This window comes from Sturnus vulgaris, chromosome 16 (genome assembly GCF_052056855.1).
Source record: "Sturnus vulgaris isolate bStuVul1 chromosome 16, bStuVul1.hap1, whole genome shotgun sequence".
In the NCBI taxonomy this organism is placed as follows: Eukaryota; Metazoa; Chordata; class Aves; order Passeriformes; family Sturnidae; genus Sturnus; species Sturnus vulgaris.
Genome location: NC_142258.1, coordinates 16161477 through 16180249, shown reverse-complemented (window position 1 = coordinate 16180249; position 18773 = coordinate 16161477). Strand labels below are relative to the sequence as shown.

The 18773-nt window shown below is 42.8% G+C and overlaps 2 protein-coding genes across 7 annotated transcripts in view; one reads left to right on the top strand and one right to left on the bottom strand.

Annotated features, from left to right (window-relative positions):
• The window catches only part of CRAMP1 (cramped chromatin regulator 1), a 46392-nt gene extending 44672 nt beyond the window's left edge, over positions 1-1720 (bottom strand). The window contains exon 1 of the mRNA XM_014890213.2: positions 1413-1720. The gene's annotated coding sequence lies outside the window, so the exon portion shown is untranslated. The remainder of the gene's footprint in view (positions 1-1412) is intronic.
• A 3451-nt stretch (positions 1721-5171) lies between these two features.
• The window catches only part of IFT140 (intraflagellar transport 140), a 92472-nt gene continuing 78870 nt past the window's right edge, over positions 5172-18773 (top strand). For 2 of the 6 annotated variants that reach the window (XM_088174715.1, XM_088174712.1), the window contains exons 1-5: positions 5172-5313; positions 11519-11694; positions 12801-13022; positions 16372-16493; positions 17175-17317. In XM_088174715.1, the coding sequence (XP_088030841.1) occupies positions 11548-11694; positions 12801-13022; positions 16372-16493; positions 17175-17317 (634 nt within the window). In that variant the 5' untranslated portion in view covers positions 5172-5313; positions 11519-11547. Of the gene's footprint in view, positions 5314-5643; positions 5660-5692; positions 5821-10505; positions 10675-10711; positions 10840-11518; positions 11695-12800; positions 13023-16371; positions 16494-17174; positions 17318-18773 lie in introns of those variants that run through there. The other 4 variants (XM_014890210.2, XM_088174713.1, XM_088174711.1 and 1 more) reach the window with 4 other exon arrangements.

Sequence of the window (18773 nt, the reverse complement as noted above, 5' to 3'; positions counted from 1 at the left end):
TAATGCCACCCCATTTCCCCCCTTTTTTCTTTCTTTTTTTTTTTTTTTTTTCTTAATTTGGAGGGCAATAAACTTCGGAGGCACCTACAGCGGTTGTGCACCCTTGCTTCGTTGCTTCTAGCATGCAGAGACCCTGGCCAAGCAGGGCACCCCTGAACCCTTCTTATGTGCCAAGGGAGCATCCCTGGGCTTTCAAAGGCATCTGCCAACTTTTGGACCTGCCATTGGGACCAGTTGCCGGGATGACCACTTCCTGTGCTGACTTCACAAATCCTCTCAATTCTGAAGGCTTTTTTCAAACACTTGGAAAAAAATAATAGATATGAACACAAGCTTAAGGCATCAAATCACATTATCTGTTAAAACTCAACAACTGCTTTAGCTTTTCTTAAGGAGTGTAAAAATATTACTGACAGCATATCTAAAAGAAGTCACCTTCCAAGAAATAACCAGTTAGAGCACCTAGCAAGGAGCAGCACTTGGGATGCAGCTGCCTTGACACCATGGCAGGACCCACCATCCAACTTCCATCTAGGGGAAAGATAACCAACAAGAGGAGGCAATTCTGAATATCACAAACATTGGCATGACTATGGATTAGGCTGAAACCAGGATAACGAGATTCAAATTAATGAAGATGCATCAACATGACATGGCATACAAACTTATGAAGTTACTGCTTATGGGTTCTATTCCTACCATTAAAATTATATTTTTCCCTCTAATTTTCAGCTAAACCACTGAACCCATCCAGAACTGTGTCAGGCAACGTTTCACTCCTTGAAAATGCTCAATAAACTGATCTGAACTGTGGATCTAAACTCGCACTGACATTTGGTTATTTATCCACTTGACAGGTCCCTAGTTACAGACTGGTTCTTCACACACCAAAACCTACAGTTTCTATTTATTTTGAGGACAGAAATCTTCCAATTCTGACAGTGTGTGCTCAAAAACTTCGTGCAAGCAAGGCTTAAATAATTTCAAGCTCGGTTTTATTACTGCAAATTAAACGATGCACCCACCCACTGGCCTCCCCCAACAATTAGTGGGGGGGAAACAAAGATACACTCTTTGGGGACAGCTCCCTCCAGGACCCGAGCAGCACACCCCAGGCTCTGCCCCACTTCTCAACTACTGTCTCCTTTCAGCATTCAACCTAAACCCTACGTGCACTTTCCCCGTTACAGCTGTTCCTCCTTTCCCTTTTTCTCCTAAAGTGAAAAATTCTTCAGCCTCTCTGCTTTGGTCGTCTACACCCTCGTGGCCATCCCTCCGCTGCCTTCCCGTAAGAGCCGCAGAGACGCGTTCCCCAAGCGCGGCCGGCCCGGACGGAAAAGCGGGGCTGGGCCGGTCTCCCCAGGCCCAGGTGCGTCCCGCCTCGCAGGCTCCATCCCCCGCCCCTGCCTCACCTGCCGCATCAATGCCGTCACGCAGCCTCCGCGCTCCGGCTCGCCCGCCGGCGGCTGGCTCGGCTGCTCCAGCACCCACAGCCCCAGGCACCCCCGGGGTACGCCCACACCCGCCAGCTCCGGAGGCGGCCGGCGCGGAGCCCAGCGGCCCTCCCAGTTTTGCTGGCGGCAGCAGCCCCGCTCCCGGCTGTGGGGCCAACCTCTTCTCCGGGATGCTCCGAAACCCAGCCGCGGTCCCAGCACCACCAGGCTCGGCCGGGCTCGGGGCCGCGCTCGGTTCGGGCCGGGGATGGGGCCACCGCGGTTCCGGTTCCTCCTCGCCCTGCCCGGGCCGGGGGCGGGGCCGCGGCGCGCGGGCCCAGCTGAGAGCGCCGGAGCTCCCCGCCCCCCAAACAACGCGCCCCATTGGCCGGCGGCGAGCGGGAGTGAAGCGGGGGCGGGGCCGCGGCTCTAGCGAGAGCCAAACAAAGCGCGTCGAGGGGCGGGTGACGAAAGCTCCGCGCGGAGGAAGAGGCAGCAGCACGTGTCCGCCAGGGGCGGGGTGAAGCCTGAGATGTGGCTGTTGATTGGCTGAAAGAAACACCAATTGAGAGCCCTCTAGCCGAGCCCTTTGGACGGGCTCCAGGACTCTATTGGCCAGGGAGCGGGTGATTTGCATGCGGCGCAGTATTGGTAGCTGCCGGGCGGGGGCGCTCTGGCTCAGCGCTGTGCGGTCTCCGTTCTCTGCCAGGACCTGGGGCTCACTGCCTGGCTGTGCTGCACGGGGCCCGCAGTACCGCTGGCTCTCGCTCGCTTCACCGAGACCTCGACCGGGACCCCAAGAAAGCCGTGGGGCCGTTCTCCCTGGAGCAACTGGAACATTTCTGGGCTGCATCTGGGAACAGGCGCCCCCCGTGAGGCCTTTCACTGGACTAGGGCTTGCTGCTTTTCGCAGCGGAGGCTCCTTGATGTGAACTGATGCTTCTATGCGGTGACTTCAGGTTAACTGCTAAGCAAGATAATTAAAAAAAACCTTACAGCTGATACTGCATAAGATAGTTTTCCTTTAACGTGCTTGTGGAAAGAACATTAGGTCATCCTCTTCTTTGACTCTTTATAACTCTCATAGCAGAAAAGTCCTCTTCTGAGGAAAATCTTTGTAAGCTTAGAAACTAGTTAAACCTCATGATGGTGTCTAAATTCTGGAAAATTGGGCTCTTGTGGTGCATGTTGCAAGCAGTTACCTATAATGGTAGAACTGTAGCATGTCTTAAGCACTGTGTCATCACGTGTAAATATGCTGTAAAGTGTATTTGTGAGTAACCAAGTGCTCTAAGTGGAATTTGTTAAAAATAGGTTTGTCTCCAGTGGCAAGCTTTGCATTTAAATCTGCAGCTTAATTGTTTGGGGTTTTTTAAAGAGAGTATTTTTCAATTTTGTTATAATCTAGCACAAGATCATGTGGCTTATTTTTTGCTCCTTGGTTTGGCCACAACCAAATTCAGCAATACTGTTAGGAAATGATGGATTCTGTATCTCCACTGCCACATATTTCCATAGTGCTTTGCCAGGAGATGTGGAGTTATGTTCAGCTCTCCGGTTGAAGGTTTCCATTGTCTCTGTATGTAAATAATTTTCCGTGCTTGAATAGCCTTATTGCCTCCAGTGGACCATTAAGGTGTGGAATTACTCATGTATCTAAGTGTTTGTGAGAGAAAAGCTGACCCAAAAGGAGTTGGACAAGAGCTGAGAGATGGGGTAGGGTGAGATGTCAAAAGACTCTGGAACTTCCATTTGTTCAGTTTTGATCAAATCCCTACCTCGCTATTCTGTTTATACAGACCTGCACAGCTACAAAATGCAAATAATCTTCCAGTGTTTGTTGCCATAGTTTTCTAGGCCAGGCAAGAGCATTAACTTGGATTTGTCACACATCCTGTGTATTTTAAGGTATGAATAACAAATTGCATTTTTACTGGAAAATGGAGCAAGCAATGCAGAATTGTTCAGCAGAAGGCCAAAGTTAATACTTTAGATTATGTTAAATTGTTTTTAATTTTGCATCTAATGTGCTTGATCATTGTAAATTATAACATGCAAATACTTTTCCAAAGATCTTATATGTAAAAGCCACCAATATAGTGAATGTTCTGTGTTTTCCTATTTAGAAGCTAACACATTTCATTCATAATTTATTTCTTCTTAAAAGGCTCTGAAGTTATTTATTCTGGCAAACAATAATGGATGATCTTTGTGTTGCTAAAGCAGTTCTTCCCTGTGCAGGTAAGAGGATTTACATGGAAGGACAGATTGCTATTGTTAATCCCTATTGCTTACAGAATAGGAAGCATCTAGTCATGCAACTTTGTTTTTCTCTTGGTGTGTGAGGTCAAGCCCTTAGGGGAAGGGAGGAAATGGGCTGTGAGCAACTGCACTACTGCAGTCAGTCCTGGAACTTTAGGGACTTGGAGCTGTTAGGCATCCTTTATGATACCAGGGACTTGGAACTAGATGATTTTAAAGCCCCTTTCAACCCAAACCATTCTGTGGTTATATGATTTTATAAGTAGAAGGGAAGATGTTAGGATCCTAGGATTCCACATTTGCTTGTCTATTTATCATAGAAGCAGGGCTTCTCTGTTGAATATTTGAAGAGTAGGAAAGCTTCATTTCCAGCTAAGCCTGCACAAGTATGGATATGTGGTTTAACTATTGGGGAAAATTCTGTGTAACATTGAACCAGCCAATTCTGATAGCTGTAAAGTGGTCACTTGAGCAGAAACAGTCAGTGCGTTGTTTAGACTATTTTTATTCCAGCCCAGGAAGGGATGATAGACCAGATGATTTTTTTGAGGCTCCAGTTGGCTGTATGTTTCTGACTTGATTGTATCATGTAGTTGCAGTAGTTTCCACAACAGCCTTGTTGTCTGAGAAAACAAGGCTTCTGCACACGGTCTACTCAAATCCTCAACTTCTAGTCCGATGAACTCAAAGCTACAGTGAGACCAATTGGCTTGGCAGAGACAAGAGATTAATTGCTGACTCTGCTTTGGGAGTTGAACCTGAGTGAGCTAATGGGGCTATTGCAATTCCAAGGATCCACTATGGAGAGGTGCCATAAATGACTGTTACAGGTGATGCCTTGTAAGGGAGAAGATAAAAAGCTCTAGGAAACAGGACTTTGTCAGTTCTGCTGTTCTGGTCTATGGAGGTTGCTGACTTGTTAGAAGGTGGTTTAATGCCAGTAGTTTGCCTCTCTACCTGAAGCCTGCCCATGATTCTAGAAGATATACTGTGTGCCTCTCACTGGGTACTTTTTCCTACTTGCTACCAAAACAGAGTTTTGTTTTGTTGTTGTTGCTTGTTTTTGGTTGTTTGGATTTTTTTTTTTTCCCCCAGAAAAGTCCCTATGTATTTGGGAAAGGAAACTGATAAACACCACATAAATTCCATGTTACACATGGACAGTCAACCTTGAAATATGCAGGAGCTGCTTGTCATAGCTGTACCGGGTGTTGCTGCTTTTCATCAGCTTGCATAGAAGTGTTGTGACTACAAAGGAATTAAAAATGATTGTGGATAAGACAGTGCTGTGAGGATTTGGTCTTGAATTTTTTCAACCCTTTTGAAGGTGTTAGGCAAACCCGGCTGTTAGGGCTGGCTGCAGGCCCAATGGGGGCAGGAGCTGGGCTGTACCTGACATGGGTTGTAGGTGGTGTGCTGAGGCGGTGCAGCGTGGTAGGAGGGCTTTAGGGGTTGTCTCTATTTAGATGTTACTAGAAAATCTTGGTCATTAAGTTAAAAACATTTCCCCCCAAAACTCTGAAAGAGCCACTGAGCTCAGGGCTGTACAATTCAATATGATTACGATATGAATTTCTATCTCAACGAGGTTCAGCTGGGTCACGCTCCGTCACACCAGGTATGTGATAACGCTGGGGGCCGAGAGGGTGTGCGGAAAGATCTCGATTCTCGGGACGGCAGCATAGTCCATCACCTGCGATAGAAAAAGTTTCTCACAGGTTAAGCCCCCAAACCGTGAAGACAGCTCTGGGAGCCGCGCAAAGCGGCCACCGCTCGTCGACACGCGCGGGGCCGCCCCCGGATCCGCTGCGCTCGGCACTTTCCGCCACTCTCCGTGTGCCGTCGGGCGGCTTCGGCCGTTCCCGCCACTCTTCGGCTCCTCTCGACAGTTTCCGCTCGCGGCTCGCCCCGTTGTCGGGGTAACGCAAAGCATAGCGGAGCGAGTGCGGCCTGCGGCGCGGGCGGTGAGCGCGGGGGCGGGAGAGAGGGCGGTGGGCTCTGCCCACGGACGGGGGAGAGCGGGCCGCGGACTCTGCCCGCAGCAGCCTGCGGCGTGTCGGCCGGCTCTCCGTGGTTGTATCTGGGCTCGGCCCGCGGCAGCGGCGTCGCTGGCGGTCAGCCGAAGGTGAGGGACGCTTGAGCTGCTGCCCGTGGTCAGTGGAGCTGGGGCGGAGGCGGCCGCGGGAGAGAACGTGATGGTGTGGCCCGCGTGTTTGCCGTTTCGGAGCTGGGGAGTTCGTGGAGCCCCTTGTTCTGTGCCGGCGAGTGGCGGTCACGGCCTGGACGAGGGGCTCTGTCCACTCCAGGAACTGCCCACCGCAGCAGCAGCCTATGCTCTGCCTGGCACTGGCTCCCCTCCCCTTCTCTTTTGTGCTGGTGCGGGATTCAATCGGGTTTTTACTTCATCTGTTTTACTAGTTAGAGAAGATTGTGCTTAGTCATTAACCATCTTTTTGTAGTGTTATAAATGAGAGATAGAAGTTTCGATATTCAGCAAAATTTAGATTGCTTTATTTGATATAGAAAAAGCAAGCAGCGCGCTGAGGAACGTGAGGGGTCACTGCCCACTCCACCCTCCACCGAACCTCGGTTTGCAGCCTCTTCTTATACTGTGGTCTCTCATTGTAGTTAACCATTTTTTGGATTTTTGTTGTCATAAGCAGTGGTGGTTGGATAAACATCCTTACACAAAGCTTTTGGGTGATAATCAGTCACAGATAGCCATCTGGTCCTTGTAGATAACCACCAGAGAAGTTCTGGGAGTCTGATTTTTGGGATAGGCAGTATTGATTAGACAAAGGCAGGAAGGGCTTTTTGGGAAGTCTGATTTTTGCAAGCTGGTAGCTGATACAACTTATTTGGAAAACATAACAAGGTGATTTTAAACAGAATTATTTTATCACATTTCCATTATCTAGTGTCCATGCTTCACTTCGGAGTTTAGTATTCTGGTTTATACAAACACCAATGCTTTTGTGATTAACACGAATCTTTTATCAATTAGCACAGAGCAAGTTTGTATTTTTTTTCCTGGGGCTGGCTCTTTTTAACAATTTCAGATTTAAAAAACAGCATTTCTTATAGGTAGGGATTAAAGGAAAAACCTCTGCTTTTGCTTTGGTAAGTGTTGAGTCTTGAGGACAGAGACCTTCTCACAATGCTGTGGTGACTGGCGTGCTGGTGAGTCCACAGCTCCAAACCAAGTTGCCATCCACCTCGTTTAAATGTGCTGATAACACTGACAGAACATAAAAGCAGCTTTTTAAGTATTGGCCCCGAAGAGAGAATAGCATTTTTTCTTTCCTGAACGTTGATGATTGTTTTGTGAAATGTGTGTTCTAGCTCACTGCTGTCATTTGTAGTTGTTAATGTAGTCTGTAGTGTTTATCTCTGTGAACCTCATGAAGTTCAACAACGCCATGTGCAAAGTTTTGCACTGAGTTGGGGCAATCTGCATTACCAGTCTGAAGGATGAACAGATTGAGAGCAGCCCTGAGGAGAAGGACTTGGGGTACTGGTGGATGAAAGACTGGAAATGAACTGGCAATGCACACCGACAGCTCAGATACCCGCATATCCTGAACTCATCCCCACAGCATGGGCAGCAGGGAAGGGGGGAATTCTGCCCCTCTGCCCGGCTCCGATGAGACCTTCAGGTCTCAGACAGAGGGTGGAACTGGATGAGCTCAAGGTCCCTTCCAACCCAAACCATGCTTTGATTCCATGAGGTTGCGAGAAATGACGCTCACTTTTAAAAATTCCTAAGGTTTATTAAACCTTAACAAATGCAACAAAGGACTGAATAAGGAAAACAACACAGTGCGCTCAGACCTGGTGACCCGGCAGCTAGGAGCTCATCTCTAAAATGGCTGCTCCGCCTTTTATAGCCCAGGGTTGCACCAGGCAACCTTGGCCCCTCCTAAAGTCTGTCAGTGAACTTTTTGCCGTTTGTTGGTGAGACTTTTCTTGCAGCAAGGGGCAAAGGTACACGCCCTCCCTCCACATGTTCTGACTACCATAGGCCGTCCCTTGGCAACCACACAGTGGGGAAGGAGACAGTGGGGAGAACAGAGGCACATAATATTAATCTCTTAATTGTGAGAGCCAACCATCACATTATCTGTCTATAACAAAGTGCAAGCATTCTTAAGAATTTCCTGTGCACTGTTTCAAAAGTGTCTGTCAGATGTATCTAATTTGATTACTGAGATCAGGTATGGGGGCTTGGTCATGTTCTATTCTGACACACAAAATGGTTAACTTTTCCAGAATTTTTTTTTAACCTTGGAAAAATAGAACATGCAGTGCCAGAATGGTTTGTAGAGACAGTTACTTGGTTTTCTTTCTTCTTTGAAGATGCAGCTATCAAAGCTACAGTGTAAATATACATGAGCTAGCAGTAAACATGTGACTAATGGATTCTCAAGATCACAGCAAGAAAATTTTTAAATTTTAATTTAGTTTTAAGTGGATTACTTAGTGGTGTAAAAATAATTATGTAAGCCATCTATTTATTTGTGTGTAGCAGTCTGCCCCACAATTCTGTGTAGTTACTGTGATGATGAAGAGTACTTTATATTTGGGGTTGTTCATAATTTACATGATAGTATCACTGAATCTTGTTTTAGTAAGTGCCAGTCTGCCATTTTAAATATACACAGCATTGGTTGAAAAAAATTTCTTGCTGTCTATTAATTCCAAAAATTGAATTAGTGAGCTGAACAAGAGATGCAATTTGGAATTGCTGTCATTGAAGGGGACTGAAATATCTGAATAAGTAATATCTATGACTACAGATGCAAGGAACACTTGAAAGTAGAAAATGGTGGCTATAGAGGAGACATTACAGCTGTATGGCTTGCATGATAAAACTGTTATTTCATATGAAATGTAGTTTTGTTGTCATTTAAGCATCTTATATTTTTATTTGAATCTGAAATTCTTTATTATTCCAAATTTGAGCCAATATAAAGCTTATAGTGAAATATTTTCCTCTCTTAGAGGAAAATGAAACAGATAAAATAAGGAATAAAGTAGTAGTATGGGCATAGAACTCTGCAACAGTACTGGAGATGTAAGAAAACTTTTAAAATACATGAAATCAAGATGAAAAGCACACCAAATTTTATTTGAATAGTTTGTTGGGGGTTTTTTTGTGTGGCAATAAAACTAGACCCACTCAATGCCACTTTTGTAATGGTGAATGTTATGAATGATGTTCTATTTTTCCAATTTATCAAGCAACAAGATTAAATTTAAGTAGTTAATTTTTAATAGTAGCAAAATGAATACAATCCAAGTATTGGAGATGAATACAATCAAAGTGCAGATATTTAAGAATATACAAAATTTGGCAGTAAGTTATTTAGTATAACTGAGGTTCATATAAAGCATACGCAAAACCAACCGGGGAGGGCCCCCCCCCCCCCGACCGGGAGTACGGGGAGTGGCTCCCATTCCTCACGTACCAAAGCATCCAGGCTAACAATCCCACTTATATACTGTAGGCTACAGAAGTTTCTAGAAAACTCCTCCTAGTTTCTATTCCTAAAATGTGTGTCACTGTGTACGGTGCATGCTCTACTAATGGGTTAGGGGGTCTCTCATCCTTTTAAGGGTCTTATTTCTGATGAAGGCTCATCATCTTCATCAATCACAGAGGTGTGACCTGCAGGTAGCACAGGTCCACTATGTGACTGAGCAGATGTTTTCCATAACAAGACTTTAATTGAGACCCATGCTTGAAATCATCCCATTTTGGCCCATTTCAGGGTCGAAACTTTCTATTTCTAGATGCTGCTTATCAGACCTACATCCTTCTACTATTCTTGTTTGACTTTCTTCCAACCTCCTTCTTTGACTCCCAACATCTGGAAGATGTCCTTTGCCCTGTCTCACCCATCTCCCTCCTCACTCTGTAATAATTGTCTTCTATTGATCTAAATACAATTTTGTTAATATAGTTACAATTTAATTAGCACAAATCACATTTATCACAGTGAGGATTTTGAAGGATTGTGCAGATAAAGGTGATTGGATTTTGTTGAAAGATGAAATGGTTTGTTCTTAGGCTGAGTGCTGTTTTCTGCTCTCATATCCAGTAGTTGTTGTTCCTTGTATGTGTCAGAGGCAAGATACAGAACTCCCAACTTACTGAACAGTTGCCCACCTTTCTAAATTAAGTGCCCAGCAAATTAGTTATTTTAGGTACTGACAAAAGATTTAAAGAAAAGAGACTTTAAAAGACTCTGTACATGCCTGTTTTACATGCTGGTGGCTTAGGCAAGTCTCATGTCTGCATGTTGTCTGGACTGTGTCACAGTGCAGTTGATCTGAACCTGCCCCCCAAACTCAACTAAATCCCAGGGTAAGGCAATGATAGGTTAGATTCAAACTCAAACACGGGATCTCAGCCAATCTCATTCAGCCCTAAATGCAGATGGATCATTGCCAGGGAGCTGGGCAGTGTTAATTCCTCAACTGATCACACATGTAAGTGTGGGAAATTTGAAGCGCCTATAAAAGAAGGCACTGAACAATAGACAAGGCTGTTCTGTCATGTGGCCAGGGTGAGTCTTTTCATGTGTCTGTCTCCAACCACGCAACCTTAATGTGTAACATAACGTGCCTGTGGGTTCTGAACTCATGGTTTAGCTGTGCAGAAGAAAACATCTCTACCCCCTTAAATGTCACAGGAGACTTTTAAACGTTTTGGGGGCTTTTTTTATGTGTATGTCTGTTCAGCCCTACTGAGGCACACCTGGAGCACTGTGTCTGGTTCTAGGAGCTGGGCCTGCTGAGCCTTGAGAAGAGACGGCTGAGAGGGGACCTCATCCCTGTCTGTCAGTGTCTGCAGGAAAAGCTCAGGAGAATGGACCAGGCTCTGCTCCATGGGGCTCAGCAACGACACAAGAGACAATGAGCAGAAACTGGAACACAGGAAGTTTCATCTAAATATGAAGAAGAACTTCTTTACTGTGTGGGTGACTGAGCACTGAATAGGCTATCCCAGAGAGGATGTGAATAGGATATCTTCTCACTGGAGATATGCAGAGTTGTCTGGACACAAGACCCTGCTTGAGCAGGGAGGTTGGACCAGTTAACCCACTGAACTCTGACTCTGGTTATTTGCTAGTAATTTGAGGTATTTTGCTCCAGCTGTTTTTCTTTTGAAACTGAGCTGACTGGATCCCATGACGCAAATCCAAAGACCATTTCTGTGTATAAATTATTATAGATTATTAGTGACGCCCTCCGTTTCCAACACTGAAAAGAGTTTTGTTCTCGTGTTCTTTTCTGTACAACATCAGCACTTACTTTTTGCACTCAAATGTTGGTAACAGTTCCAATGTAAATAGCAGATAATGCGATTTCAATAGTACAACCTCCAAAGTGGTGACAGCTGTTGAAACTTATTTTAAAAGCCTAGACATAAGACTTTACAACATAAGTCTGTATATTAACATTTTTGGATATGAAATACTGGAAGTAACTTTCTGGTAAATTCTGAGTAATTTCAGAGTCCTTTGAAGTAGGCCAGCACAGGCCACTGGTGAGAGACTAGTACTGGCCTGTGCACACTGTGAATCTACGGAGTATGAGACTCAGTGTTTCTCCTTTTTACCTTTTTTTAAATGCCACTCTGACTTCTCTCATGTCTGTGTAGTATGTGCAACAAGATGATGCTGTAGTTTTACTTCCCCCTATGTTTAAACCCTACATGTCATTATGTATAGTACATAAATTAAATATAGCATATATGTAGTATATATGTATTATCTACATAAACATCCCTGATAGAGATGTTTGTTTTCCTTGTACAGGTGTGCAGTCTGAGACAGCTCTTGTTGTTATGGCTGTATATGTGGATCATCGAACAGATGCTCCTGATTCTGTTGCCTCCCCTTCCCATATAGCATGGCACCCACTTCATCCACTCCTGGCAGTTGCTTCCATCAGCACAGCAGCTGGGGGCTGTGTGGATATCTACCTGGAACAGGTGAAAAATCAGCAACTTTGCATTTGGTCTTGATACAGAGTCACAGAATCGCAGGGTGGTTTGGATTGGAAGGGATCTTTAATATCATCTTGACCCAACCACCTGCCATGTGCAAGGACACCTTCCATAGACCAGGTTGCTCCAAGCCCCCATCCAACCTGACCTTAAACATAGGTGTGAGAGATATGTGAGAAGTCACAGCTTCTCTCAGCAACCTTTATCATTGTCCTAATTTAAAACTTCACATTTTTCATCTCTCTTTTTGCGGGCTTACTTACCCTCCTGAAGTCTCTCTGAGTTTTAATTACAGTTTATGTCCTGTGCTATCTAGACCATGACAGATTCAATAGCCACTCATTATATATATATTTTAAAAGGTCTTAATAAATTAAATTGATCTTTCCTTTGAAATTTGATGTTTACAGCCTATAAGTCTTGTTTATGATGGTTACTGATTTGCTTTTTGCCTCTCATAGTGTGAGAATTTCAGGCTTATAAGTAAATGAACACATGCTGCTGTTGCTTTTTAACTGTTAAGTGAATAGAACATACTAAGAAATGGAAATTGAACAAATCATTCCACCTTAAGACTGGACTGGTTTTCTGCCTGCAGGCAGATACTTCTTTTGCATACTCTAACTTTTACATGAGAGTCTTGTGTAAGACTTTGATTTGCATAATTTTTAGGGAAGTAGCACTAAAAGGTATCTAGCAGCAGATTACTGAGACATGGAAGTCTGGTAATACAATAGCCTATAAAATGGGTACTTTTCAAAGTGTATTCTGAAAAATTGTTATCCAAGTTTAACAAATGGAAAAATAAATACTTAGAGAGGTTACATGATTCACATGAAATATTCTTGCAAACCATGCCCAAAGGAGGATCTGCCTTTAAGAGCTGTTGAAGCATTAGATTATTCTATGTCCTTAGTGATGTGCTTTATTCTTTTTCAATAGCTGGAATTTATTTTTACTGTGAAATGTGCTTGAAGCCTTTTTATATCCTTTATGTAGGAGAGAAAGCTTGATATTGATTGGTCTGTGTATCTGAAGATTTGGCTACTGAGTTTCCACTGGACTGAGCTCACACTGATTTCTGTTTGCAGGGAGAACATGTGCCTGATTCCCATGTTGAGAGAAACTTTCATGTCACGTTACTTACCTGGCACCCTTCCAGACCCATTCTGGCATCAGGATGGGAAACAGGAGAAGTTCTGTTACTGAACAAACAAGACAAGGAGCAGCACACTGTACCCCCAAATCACAGCACCAAAATCACAGTCCTGAGCTGGAGTACAAATGGTACTTGCCTTGCATCTGGGGATGGGGTGAGTAGCTGAAACACCCCATGTCTTTCATGTGGAACAGTCTTGGAAGCTCTGTAATGGGAAAGGATCATGGAATGAACATCCATGGGGAAGGGAGAGTTGTGTGGGTGAGAATTTTTCTTTCCTTAGGTACAAATTAAAACTCTTAGGGAATAAAATCAAAACTTAGTGTTTTAACTTTTTCTACAATATTATTCTACAATTAAAGAATTGCTGTTCTATAATTTTTCTTTAAATAAAAGCATGTTGGATCTCAGTGCGGAGCATTGAAGGTTTAAGGCTATTTCATGGATGGAGTAATTGAGGTGTAGACCATTTGAATTCTTTTGCTCCTGTCCATGTGCAAATTTTATGGCAGACTCAGGAATAAAGCCTAGATGTTGAGAAACAAATTCCAGCTATGACATATTTTTCCATAGTGTGTGCAGAGCAGTGCTCACAGGAAACTCATCCTAATATCTCTTTTTCTGTTTTTATTAATGCCTTAAAATAATTTTAAATTGATTGTATTGGGAAATGTGACACTATTTCTTACGAGCTGGTTTCCCTTTTATATAGTGAAATGAGAAAGTAGCTATTGAATATTCAGGATTAAGTATTGAAGATTCTGATTTTGCCAGTTCCCAAGTCAGCTGATGAAGGAAAAAAAAGGGGTTTTTTTCTGCATTTTCCCTGATACAAACTTGAGCTTGCCCAAGAATTTGAGTTCTGCCCTTACCTATAAGTCAGAATTCTTATTCTGAGGAAAAAATGATTTTAATTCATTGTTTGTAAAGTTCTGCTGCTTCATTTGACAGAAATTCAGAAATTCAAAATTGAGTAAAACGAGAATTTATCATCCTCTTTATTAGAAAAGAGGAAGTTCTGCCCAGGCAAAAGATGGATATATCTCAGTGTAGCTGAGGCCTTAATCATAATGAGACAATACATTGATGTAGACAGAGCTTACATTTATGAACAAAATTATTTTCAAATTGATTTCAAACCAGTGTCATTATGCTGTGGTCTGAGGTGCAGCACAGATATGCTTCATTTCCTACATATTTTTCAATAGTTTCTAAGTTTATTTTTAAGATTTTTCCCATGAGGGTTTATATTTAGGAAACATCCATTAGATGAGTGCTGCCAGAATCATGCTCTGCTTGTATTAGAGGAAAACCTTTAGAAAGAAGATAAATATTTGGACTGTGATTTGGTTTCTGTTTCACTGAGAGGGTGGTTGGACACTGGAAAGGCTCTGCAGGGAATAGTCAGAGCTGCAAGGCTGCTAGAGCTCCAGGAGCCTTTGGACAACGCTCTCAGGCACAGGGTGGGATTGTTGGGGTGTCTGTGCAGGGCCAGGAGTTGGACTTGATGATGGAAATGATGTTGGAAGTGTGAGTCACTACCAGCTTACCATCTTCTATGATTCTGTCTTCGCTAGGATTTCTGTCGTCATACATCCTGAAATGCAAGAAAATTATTTGAAGGAAACTTCCTAAAGATGGAATAGGATGCTGTGAAAATCAGAAACTCTTAATTTGTTTTAAGTAAAAATAACACGGATGATTTCCACATTTTGATCACACAGAAGATCTAGGTGCTTTCTATAATGAAATCCTATTTGTAAGGCAAATAGCTTTCATACCAAAGAACTAAAGCTTTGGTTTTTAAAAATTATTGGAAGTTACAGGATAGAATCAGAGAATATCTCCATTTGGAAAGGATATTTAGATAGATGATAAGGTCAATGTCCTGTGCCCTTTAAAAATATCATTTGAAAATAGATTAATTCTGCATCCTTTCCAGTGACACTTACAAGAGATAGTGAGCCTTTTTTGTTTCCAATCTCACGTGTTCCAAACTAAGAATTAAGATTGCAAGTAGGTTATCTGAATACAGGCTGTGGAATATATAGGAGATGGAAGGAAGGTCAGCAGCTTTAGAAAGCTACAGGCTTTTCCTCCAGCTTATAAATGGTGCAGGTGGTTTTAGTTGGGATCCTTGGAAACTGGTTATGTGTAAAGCTGATGGAAGAGTGAGAGGAAGAATCAACAAGTTCATAGGATCTTGTGATTTTCAGAGGTAACTAGCAAACATTTTATGAATTACAAGTGTTCTCTTGGGACAGGAGTAAAGCAGTGTTACAGTTGCACAGCTGAGTGGCACTTTTTAGGCTGCAAGACACATTGCACTTAAAAACCAGTTTTGGATGCTCTAACTACTGCCATCTTACTGTTGAAAAGAAGTTAGAACTTTGAATCTTAGGGAAAAAAGAAGGAAATGTTACCTTGGAAGGCCTTGGCTACATCTTGTGTGGCTTCTAGTTAGAATTGTGAAGAATAAGTGGCCACTGCTACCAGTCCTTCACTTCTAGGAGAAGGATGATGCTTGATTGAAAACAATAAATAAAAATAGAGCAAATTCTAATACCACTTTATTGTTGTCTATCTTAATGAAGTAAAATGAGATTGAACTTGGTATTGAAAATCATTGCTGGGTTTTTCATGTAGTGCTTACATGGAAGGTTCCCAAATGCAATTTGGTTTCATTAGCACTAGCATAACAGCAATAAATAATCATCTTAGCATTCCAACTGTAAGGTTGTAAGTGAGTTTGTTGGAATTTGTCTCCATTCTTTCCAGTCAGCAGGGTTTGTTGCTCCTAAGCTGGCACTGCAGGGTGTGAGTTATGTCAGCATATGTGCCAGGCTTGAGAGCTGGCCTGTGTGTCAACACTGTTGAGTTAATTAGCTAACCAGACTTCCTTTCTTTAGCATCTATGATTATTCTAGTTAGTAGATTATTTTTCTAAAAGTAAGTTCTTGAAAGTCTGCTCTGAAGGAAGAGGAAAGCTCCAGAAATTCAACCCTTAGCCTTTCTGCATCCTATGACTTCACATGTCTAATCATATACCCATGCTCATCTACATCGGTTTTATATGCAGTTACTGAGGGATGCATATGCTCTGCTGTCTTTTATTTCAATTGCTAAAAGATGAGCTATCAGACTACTTGCCAGAAAAAATGTGGAAAGGACATTATCAAGACAAATATTTACATTTGCTACTTGCAGAAGAAAACCAAGACTGTTCCATTTAATTGCTCTGGCAAGTTAATTGTGATTTAAGTAAAAATGGATAGGACCAACAAGCTTTTATAGATAATGTGATTCTAATTAAGCGAATAATATAATGTTAAAGATAACTGATTCTCTGTGGCTTAGTTTTAAGTGGGAGTAATTGTATGTGTCAACTAAACAAAAGGGTTTTGGTCTGTCAATAAAACATTTATTTTTATGTGCAGTGAGTAGCTGGAGTCTGGATTCTCATCTATGTGCAAAGGGTAATGAATTAACTTGTCTTTTTCTAGCACGGTGTCTTGTTTCTGTGGAAAATGGACCATCGGGGCAGAGTCCAGGGTCCTGCCCTGGTTAAGCAGGAGTATGGGAAATGCTTGTGTCACTGTGTCTTTCGGCCACCCCCTCCTGGCGAGTGAGTATTGGCCCCATCAGAGCTCTGCTAGACCAGAACTTTGTCTGGTTCCACAGAAAAAAAGTTCTACCCACAAATGAACTATTTTTAAATATATAAAAAAATGTTCTTCAGCTAACTGGTCTATATTTCCAACCTTTTCTCCCACTCCGGTAGCTGGCTCTGTGTCCTGTGTGCTGCAACTGATCTTCTTTCTCTTCTCCACATCTCCTGTCCGTTGCTGTTGTCTCTTCTGTCTTAGTTCCTCTAATTAGCAATATTGCTGATTGTGGAAAGCCATAAACACGCTGGAAACACAATTATCATTATATTATTGTCAAAAATAATTAAATTAAAAGTCAGTTCTTAAACATTATTATTTCTTTCATTTCCAAGCAAGAAATTGGAAGCAGCTGCAGTAAAAAAGAAGAGTTTTCCTTGTCTAGGCTTTTCTGTTTCATGTCTATGTATTTTTACATTAGTGATTCATTTTGAAAAAAAAAAAAAAAGGTGAAACAATGCAAATGAAAACTAATATTGAAATTTTGTTTGTATCTTTTTGAGTTTGCTCTTTTTTCAGTCAGTGTATGAAACATCTTTATTCTCTTTATACAGTATGCATTATTAACTACTCATCCATTCTTTGAGACTGAAACTACTCTGTTATGAAAATAATTGGGAATGAAGTATCTCTCTTTGCAGGGACTTGGTACAGCTGGCAAAAGCAGCTGTGAGTGGTTATGAGAAAGCCTTGGATATGTTTAGCTGGAAGAAAGCTGGAACAGGACCACCTCTGAAAATGGCAGTCCAGGAAGGACTCTCCTTCTTTATCACTCTGATAGATGGTAAGAGCAAAATCACTTTTCCATTTGGTTGGGAAGTTGTTTCCTTAGAGCTTCAAAATAGCTCAGTGCATGACAGTCTTGTTTTCATATATCTGAAACCTGGGTTATATTCATGTATTCAATAGGGCAGAGTATTCATAGGAGTTGTATAATGTTTGGTAAAAAATGAATAAAATTATTGAAGTCTTGTCATCTTCAGGGTGATCTTGTTCATAAGGACACCAGAGGGACTGGGTTAGCCAGGTTCCTGAAGAAGTGAGTATGAGGAAAACAATCTCTAACATACAAGTGTAGATAAAATTAGCTTTTGTGCTTCAAAATAATGCATATGTTGTGGGTTCTTTTTTCTATAAATAGGCAAATTCTGCTAAAATGTATCTCTTAAATTCTGAGTTTTCTTTTCATTTTGTTCTCATGCTTTGGAAAGGATGCTTCAGTCTTACAGAACAAAAAAGTCTGAGAATCTGTTTTGTCAGTTTTCTCCCTAAGGTTGTTTCTTCTCTGCACTTTCCTCTTCCTTGCCTTTTACTCTTCCCTGTCTTTTCCTATCCCTTTTAGTCTTCTGGGTACTAGTTTGCTCTAAGCTAATTTTCTTCCCACCTCAATTCTTCTTGTGATGCCATCTCTCTGTAAATTGCTCTCTCTGAACTGGAGCCAGAATGTATGTGAGAAGTTGCATAATGGATGTTTCTGGTAGGTGATTGGAGTAATCCTCTTGATTCGAGTGTTAACTGCTCTGAAAACATTTCAGTTATGCTGGTTCTGCAGTTCCCTTACAATTTGATTCAGTGTTTTACCAAAACTGGCACCCTTTGTTGACACCAGTACAGCTTGCAGGAGTGGCATGGGCCAGCTGTGTGGTTGGTTTGCAGAGCAGTAGACTGTACCTTCTTTTAATGTGTGAATACAAGCCTCTTTACTAGAAAGGTATCATTTAAATGGAAAATGGACATGAGGTGCTTCATAAGGATACAAGGAGAGAAGCTGTGCCCATTCCATCCTTACCTTCAAAGCGGCTGTTGTGGTGATGGTCCCCATCTAGGGGCAGGCTCTGTGTCCTGTGGGTGCTGTCCTTGGCTTGGTTTGAGACATGTTTGGATTTGGGGATGCTGGTGAGTGAGAGCTGGATATGCCCCATCTGTGTGTGCTGGCACTGAGAAACTGTCTGCTTGCTGGGCTGATCCCACAGTAAGGGCAGCAGGGGAGGGGGGTGGATTTTGTGCCTCTGCCCCACTCAGAGGAGACCCCGTGTGCAGAGTGCCTCCAGGGCTTAGGTTCTCAATACAGGAATGACATGGAGCTGTTGAAATGAGTCCGGAGGAGGCCATGGAGATGCTTCATGGACTGGAGCCCCTCTGCTCTGGAGCCAGACTGGGAGAGCTGGGGGTCTTCACTTGAAGAAGAAAAGGCTCCATGAAGATGTTAGAGCCCCTTCTAGGGCCTAAAGGAGCTCCAG